Source organism: Triticum aestivum, chromosome 6D, assembly GCF_018294505.1.
Source record: "Triticum aestivum cultivar Chinese Spring chromosome 6D, IWGSC CS RefSeq v2.1, whole genome shotgun sequence".
NCBI classification, from domain to species: domain Eukaryota; kingdom Viridiplantae; phylum Streptophyta; class Magnoliopsida; order Poales; family Poaceae; genus Triticum; species Triticum aestivum.
Window position 1 is genome coordinate 33,023,866 of NC_057811.1, and position 8,145 is coordinate 33,032,010.

The 8,145-nt window shown below is 47.8% G+C and overlaps 1 protein-coding gene across 1 annotated transcript; it reads right to left on the reverse strand.

Moving 5' to 3' along the window:
* Positions 1 to 3,738: 3,738 nt before the first annotated feature.
* LOC123143286 (uncharacterized) lies at positions 3,739 to 7,747 on the reverse strand. The gene is made up of 12 exons (XM_044562149.1): positions 6,835 to 7,747; positions 6,590 to 6,745; positions 6,447 to 6,512; positions 6,093 to 6,366; positions 5,897 to 5,992; positions 5,738 to 5,806; positions 5,383 to 5,652; positions 5,109 to 5,300; positions 4,812 to 5,001; positions 4,631 to 4,729; positions 4,287 to 4,543; positions 3,739 to 4,046 (listed from the first exon to the last, which is right to left on the reverse strand). The coding sequence occupies exons 1-8, from the start codon at positions 7,462 to 7,464 to the stop codon at positions 5,143 to 5,145; spliced, it is 1,719 nt and encodes a 572-aa protein (XP_044418084.1). The 5' UTR covers positions 7,465 to 7,747; the 3' UTR covers positions 3,739 to 4,046; positions 4,287 to 4,543; positions 4,631 to 4,729; positions 4,812 to 5,001; positions 5,109 to 5,142.
* Between the last annotated feature and the right edge of the window lie 398 nt (positions 7,748 to 8,145).

Genomic DNA, 8,145 nt, shown 5'->3' on the forward strand with positions numbered 1-8,145 from the left:
GCTGCATGCTCAAGAGTAAAAACAGATCTCAAGGCAGGACGGCCTGTCACGTATCTTCACGCCTGCCATTTATTCTTGCAGGTCAGTTTCAGGATTTCTACCGCTAGAATCAATTATGCCCATACGCACGTTTAACTATTTATTTTCTGTAAATAGGTCTTTTACCTAGACAACCTCGATCTTGGGATTTTCAACCTACCGCACACTACATTCCCTCGAATAGCTGTGTTCGACGACACGCAGTTCAGACGGGGGGATACAGACCTCTCCGAAGCAATGGTCCTGCTCTTGTTTTCCGTTTTCAGTTATTCACGTCTAAATATCACGTTTTGTTTATGAACCCACGTGCAACTTTACAGATCCACGAGGCTGATGAGGTGTGCTATACCAGGAGTGCGTGGGACACCCCACCAGATCCTGTGGGCCGCGTGGCTCCCATGTTACCCGGGCTCCAATGCAACAGAGTACAGGCGTCGGCTGGGCCACACGGAATCTACCCCACCGCAAATCCGCAACCGATCTCCTTCAGGCTGCCCCAAGTGCCGCATGGAGCCTCACCTACGCCAACCACACCAGCTACTATTTATAGAGCACGCACGCATGCCGACCGGAGGCGACTTTTCTACGTATCTAAAGAGCAACTACCCAAAACTGGTTCTTAACGCTCTTGTTAGTGAGCTCGGCGAGGGGTGCATATGCTGCAGCCTCCGATCGGTCCCATGCATCATCACCACGCCAGCCACATCTGGTTCTCCGCAGTGCACGAACATCTTCCGTCGCAAGCTAGAAATGACCGAATCCGATGGTACGTCCATTAACGGACTGCTTGTGCCTAATTATTCCCACACCGTGTCGTTGAATAAACCCTTTGGTTCTCCATAGGGGAAAGCTCCTCTGGTCAGAAGTTCACGTCATCAGCCTCGTCCGGGCTTAAGAAGATGAAAGGACCACTAGCGCCAGGTGATTTCCTATAATGTTATTTTTATCTTTATCAGTGCCAAGCCGGACAAGCATTTTTACTGATTAGACGTCTCTCTCCCGCCAGATCACGAAACCACCAGCGCTGCGGTTTTTGTCACGCCTACACAAGGCAAAACCTTGTTCACAAGTCAGTCGCCAGCAGGCGAGCAGAAGGGATGTTCTCTTATATTCCGACGTCAAGATCAGATTGATGGCGAATCACTTTACGTGAACAACCGGTCTCGTTTTCGTTTATTTCTCGAGCCAGATATATCGGTCAGTATCTAAATTATCAGTACCACCTTAACACCGCCACCGCCCTCATTGTACTGCTCAAAATAATTTCCACGTACTTCTACCTTAGACTGCTGCTTTGGCTGGCGAAGAAATCTGGACACTTGTTTCTGCAAGGGCGCAGTTCATTGGGCCGCATTTGACACACAACATCGCGGAGTGCGGAATGGTATGCGTTAATAATCAATCCACGGTCACGATAAACGAAAGAGAAAAACCATGTTGCTTACAACTCCATTTTCTTTGACATTTACAGTTCTTCCTGCCAACCATTTTCGACTTTGGATGGTGCCTGTACAACTGGGATATGCAGTGCAAGAATATCAATATTTTTGACCCTTCGTACGGGAGCTGCACCACACAACGTCGCAGGGACCTCCTGGAAGCCGTTGCCGACAAGCTCCACGTGGCGCTCTTCACCACGATTTACAAGCTCTTCAACAACTGGCACGTGGATTGCATTAGATGGGAGAAAATCTTCCACGTCACTTCGCCTACCACAGTCAAGCAGTAAGTTCCCTTTATCGCTTAACTGTTTTACGCACAAACTATTATTAAATTATTAATCCAATCGCAGGAAGGACACCGGGATTTGGGTTGTCCGCGTGGCAAAACACTTGGATGGCAGACAGGTTCTCGCGGATATGTCACAGGTGCGTTTAGGATTTGCGACCGTTGCACGGGCGAGCCGAGAATCTAACATTTATCTATGTACTGCAATCTTTGTCGACCACGCAGGGTTCCATCTTAGGAGAGCGGCAGGAGATTCTGACCGAGCTCGTTGAAATGAAGGGCAACATGGCCACCCTGCCGGATAGCATCACCAGCCTAATCACCTCATGGCCCGCCCCAGAGCACTCCCATATTAAATAAACAGAAGGGCCGAAGCATGTAGCCTAATCATCCCAGCTTAGTACGTGTAATGTGTCTAGTTTGCATCCAATCCCACGCCATGGAGTGTAAAACAATTATCTATGTACTGTAATGCTTGTAATGGTCAACCAGAACCGTTTTAGGGCAGTGTAATATATAATAAAGACTGTTTGCTTTGATTTGTCAAAGTCTCAACGCCATGGTTTTCTGATCCCACGCGCTACCTGCCCCGCTACAAGCTACACCAGACGTATAGCACAGTCGCGTCGCGTCGCGCCAGTACAGTTGCACTGCTGACCATTAAAACGAGATTCGCACGCACTTACCTAGCTGACTTGTCCGACGCACGCATGAGGAGGAGGACGCGGCAGCACTGTTTTGCTGTCCACACGCAGTTCGCCAGCTCTCTTGTGCGAGACCAGGAAACAATCTCAGCTGGTCTAACGAAAAAGGTGATGCCGTTTTGATTTACGGCAAACCCCGCACCCAACTGGTTTCTGATGGAGGTAGGGCATTTACCTAAAACAAAATAAAAGAAAAAACGGAAACATTTTTTTTTCTGTGTTGCTTCAGAAAGCATGATAGCTTCCAAGAGAAAAAGGGAACATAAATCAAATGAACCAGTTGTTCACCTAATCCAGGGCGAAGCGCACAACTGCGAATACATCCAATGTTAGTTTTGATCACAAAATCCAAACACACACATCGGAGGGGCACTAGGCGCGATGCTTCCGAAAGCATGATAGCTTCCAAGAGAAAAAGGGAACATAAATCGAATGAACCAGTTGTTTACCTAATCCCATGGCGCCCACCGCAACTGTGAATACATCTAATGTGAGCTTTGACCAGAAATTCCGAACACACATCGGAGGGGGTGCGGGCGATCTCCAATGAAACATCTGTATAAAAGAAAAAGACAACTCACTTTGTGCACGACCAAATGATGCTGCCTGGTGGTGTTGCCAATATCACCGACCAAGGAGGATTTTGGCTTACAACATGGCTCTAATTATACAAATTCTTGACGCTAAACCGCCAGCGGGTTTTACAAATAAATCCCATTCTAAGAATTAGGAATGCAAGCGTGGGACATGCCTCGTGATGTTTTCAAGATCACAAACCAAAAAGGATTTTTGTAGCTTCCAGAAACCAAATACATTTTCAATTTTTCATATACAAATATTAGTTGGTGGTTTCAAGATCCTAGACAAAAGAGGATTTTTGAAGTTTTCAAAACCCAAACAAAGGGCACTTGGCGTACAACATAGCTAGAAGTATAGAAATTCGCGACGCTAAACCGCCCGCTAGTTTTACGAATTAGGAACGCAAGTGCGGAACACGCATCGTGATGTTTTCAACGACACAAACCAAAAAGTATTATTGAAGCTTTCAAAAACCAAATACGCCATAGCTTTTTCTCATACAAATTTTAGTTTGTATTTGAGGAGATCGTCTTCTAAGGAGGATAGCTTTGACGGAAAACCACCCGCGTTTTTTATAAGGAAATCAGGTACTAAGCTATACAAATGCAAGTGTGGGACAAAAAAGCGCATTTTAGAAGTTTTCAAAAACGAAACGAGGAGCACCTGTCATACACCATAAAATTAATTATACAAATAATATTTGGTGTTCAGTTATACAAACTGAAGATACGGCACATGTGCCCGAACGGTGCCATTCACCATGAAGGCGAGTGCACTGGTGACCAAACCTCTTGGCATGGGTAGTTCTAATTATACAAATAATATTTGGTGTTCAAATTACAAACTAGGGCCAGCAGGCATTCTTAAACGGGGAATTTGATAACCGGAGAGGCTTCAGACATGTGGGTTGACGACGGTGGCTGGAGGCAGGGCGTTGTTAGCTAGCATGGTAAGCACAAGCATCATGAGCTTCTGCTTGAATTGCAACATCTCGTCCTGACAAGACAAACCAAACAAACATTCAGAAAGAGTTGATCACGGCGGTAATTAACATCTATTAGGGAAATGCACACACCGCCCACATCCGTTCTGTCATGAACTCCCCATCAAAGTACAGAGTGTAGTGAATAGTGTGGAACGGGGAGTCAAAGCTGCATCCCAGCACAAGTTCTATGAAAAATCTGAGAATCTAAGCGACAAACCAACATGAAAGGGGGTGGAAGGGGGTGCGCATACCTGTTCGATGGCTCATGCATCAGCCGGTGAGCCTTCCTTATGAATTCATCCTCTCGGACGTGCCACCCTTTGAAGAACTTGTCAATGCACTTGCATAGCGCAACCAGCAATCTGTCTATGACATGTGCGTGCTTCCTCTCCAGCTCGAGAAGATTCCACTGCGTACGCTTCGGATCCATAAGGTGTGCAATTTTCTTCAGCATATCGAAAACATATAGCACATGGAAACCTCCCTCTTCCTTCAACGGCACATTTATCTGCACAAAAACATGTCCATCCAGCTGTCAGGTTACATGATTACATATGTTTACGAACTAACGCAGGGCAGATCAGCTGGGGATTACCAGGCGGCATGTCTCCACATCATATCGATGCTCCCCAACAAACAAGTTTTTTATTAAAGGATCGCTCAAGAAACTGTCGCCTCCCTCCATGATCCGGGACTGCATAAAAGAAGGAGATTCTCAGGCCACGTCAATCATGTATGGATCAGTTGAGCAAACATCGGTGATTCATAGTACGTACCGCAAAGTATGGCGGCATTGGGTGACGGAAGCGCGCCCTGTCTGAAGGCTCGTACCACCTTGCATCTTGTTCCCTCATCATCATGTTTGCAACTTCGAAACCCTTGTCATCCATTGTCTCACAAAAGTTTTCAAAAATTTCATATCCAGTCATTTTCACATGAGGTGGCCCCTGTGCATCGACCCAGACTCTGGAAAATGGCGGGGTGCAACAAGTTAGTCAAAGGCTAGCTGCCGAACAGATAACATGCGATGAAATCAGTGTTTTTGAAACCACACCGACCAGGACTAGCAGTACCTGTTCATTACATCTGGGGCTAACTACTGCAGTTTTACCCACGCGGCGTGGGCGACCAGAGGGGACACGAATTCGTAATTGAATTCAGGGATGCGGAATGGTGAGACACCATTCTCCGTCGACATAACGATCTTCCCCCCATCGACTTCACACCAAATCCCGCCAGCAAGTTTAGCTCACGGACAGCTGCGCCTGCATTCAAAATTGTCGATCAGTAAACAGTACGCATTCAGTAGCCGGACAGAAGTAGGAACCATTGACAGTAAACACTTACGTCTACCCTGGTAAACAATGACCTCGTTCGTCTCCTCCACGTCCCTCTCTTTCCTCTTCCCCAGGTGCACGATACCCATATTTTCACCGGTCTGGCTCCCAGACCCTAGATCATGCTGGCCACCCCGGACAGGCTGCACAACATTCTCCAATCCACCATCTAGATATAACTGGCCAAAAGACCCCATGGACATGTATATTGGCATACCGGGCAAAACTGGACCGGTGCGGTTGGTGGCGTCTGGCTGACCAGGCAGCAGAAAGAACGAACCTGGAGGGAAATCAACCAGATTTTCATTAAATTCACTGAAGTAAGCATCGGCTGTGTAGGTTTCAGCATTTATGTTGGTTCTCACCTGTCTCGACGTGCTCAACGTTGCCATGGGCAGAGCTCGCGGGAGCGACTGGCGCTGGACGGACGGCAACTGGATCGCGTACGCCATGTTCAGCAGGCATCAATAAATTGGAAACATCTATCAGGACCGCATCTATCATGCTGCAAAAGGAAAACTTACCAGGACGCAGGACGCCAGCCGTGGGGATCATTTCGTCAGGTTCGCCTGCTTGCGCTCCACTGCATCCTTCCCCGGAAGCACCCCCCTGGTAGGCGCCTGCACATTAAAGCCAACAATCATTTGTTTTTTACCAAAAAAGAACGGACACTGAATTAATGAAGTGCTACATACAGAGTACGTGCATCGTCCTGGTTACCTGATTGTGCAGCGCTTGCAATCACTTGGTTTTTAAGCTCTATTACTGATTCACCCAGGCCCAACCCCTCCACGTACTGGAGCAAAGCTTGCATGTGGCGCATGGTCATCACCCTCTCGTTTGCAAGGTGCTTTTCAATCTCTGTGTGCATGTTTTCGTTCATGCAGGTAATTGTTCCGTCGTTAAGTGCACTTAACTTATGAAAGAACAAGGTATTGCGCTCAGCACTAGCCAATGCGTGCTCTTTCAGTGATCTATCTATGAAAGCCTTGGCCTGAAACACAATACAAATGCTTAGTGCGCATCACTTATGCAAGTGCCTTAAAAACAGAAAACTTGTTTTAACGAAATCACCTCCTGGATTTTGCTCCTAAGATTTTGGCTGTTCCATGGCAAGCTTTGGTCTGCCATACGCCTGGCCTGTTGCATGGATGCATGTGTCAGAACAAGGGCCGTGCGCAAAAAAAATTAAACTTGCGATGGAGGCCTGTGCTCACCTTCATCACACCGTATCTCTTCGGAACGCTCCCAACGACGGTATCTTTGTGTATCAGTCTTGACAAAATAAAGGCAGTGTAGAACTTTATTCTGGGACGCACAAGCGGTTCAGGCTTGACAGCTGTACCAGTGTCAACCGAGTGGAAACGCAATGCCTGCCACCGAAACAACCCAACTTGTTTTAGATCAAAGCCTGACCAAACGAAAATTAGAGTCCTATGGACGATGGAAACAAACGACTCACCTGCAACACTAGTGGGCACCCGTACAGCTGCGGCCTCTTCCCTTCCCTGTGTATTTCATGTGCCTTCTCGGCTCCGCCGATGAGCTCAGAATGCACGTATCTACCCCAGTTCACCCTGTGCAGGTTAGCCGGGTCCATGCAAATAGCATACGCCTCCGTTGGGACAGTTTGCCTATTCTCCCTAGGACTGAAAGAAGTTGCCATGCAAAGCATGGCAAAACCAACCTGGGTCCTGGTCTTATCGGCTTCAGAGAATGGGTTTTGGCATGGCTTCTTCAAAGCCCACCTAATGTCGCCTATGGTTACGTAAAAGCTCGACGGGCACAACCCTAGGTACTCTCTGATCTGCGTTACCTGTGCCATTGAAGGTGGAACATTTCTTATTTCTATTAATATGTCTCCACCTAGTGCAATCCCTAAGATGTTGTGGATGTCAACCTCGTTGAAAGTGACGTAAACATCATCATCTATCTTGAGCGCACCACGCTTAAGGTCTACATCTAGGAATAAACTCCAGCAGTACTCCCGATCCACATGAGTTATGTTGGCTACTTCTAGCATCCCCACGAGACCAATCTCGCCTACTGCATCTCTGTGCATCACTAAAAAGAGCAGCCACCTCGTACACATCCTTTGGAGCGAAAGAACTGTCTACTGCACTTCTTGGGTAAAGGCCTTTCTTCCTAGACTCATAAACCTGGCTACAACGTGGACGGCTAGACATCTAAGCTCCAACAACCAAGAACGAAGAAAGGAAAAAAGGGACAATAACGAAGAACACTCCATCAGTATGCATCCAATACGTGCGAGAAAGCATTACATCGAGCAAGGGGATATGTGCTCACCTCGTCGTCAGCCGCCGCTCCGGCGAGCCGCTCCCTCCAGAAGCAGAGATGGGGCAGTGGTGGAGTGCTCTGGTTCTTGGATAGACGAATGGCGTCCCTGAGACAACTCGTCCTCGGGCGACCTCTTTCTTATGCACGCAGAGGGGAGGGGGAGAGTACACAATAGTAATGGCTGACTAAACAGCTCTGTGCACTCGCGTCAAATCGGACAGCCACGGCGGCAAAGCGTGATGATGGCCTGTGCGTGCTTGCTGAGCATGTCTTCAAGGCGCGGTACGTCCTCTATCCAGCCGGGATCTCCTAGCGTACCGTGTCTATATATTAAACAAACTACACGCTCGGTACGAAGAATCCTTTGCAAGCACGTAGCGGGGTCTCCAGGGCCACTACACACGCGGCCTCACGTGATCCGGCCACACATGCACGCATTTAGCACCGCTCCTGCCAGTTTGAAAATCATTCCCAC

Bases quoted from the DNA above. Each gene is read 5' to 3' on its own strand.
- LOC123143286 (XM_044562149.1), bottom strand. From the start codon at position 7,464: ATGTGTACGAGGTGGCTGCTCTTTTTAGTGATGCACAGAGATGCAGTA. The intron at 6,513-6,589 runs GTGAGCACAGGC...TCCATGCAACAG, and splicing joins AGAGATACGGTGTGATGAAG to GCCAGGCGTATGGCAGACCA. The intron at 5,807-5,896 runs GTAAGTTTTCCT...TACGCGATCCAG, and splicing joins GGCTGGCGTCCTGCGTCCTG to TTGCCGTCCGTCCAGCGCCA.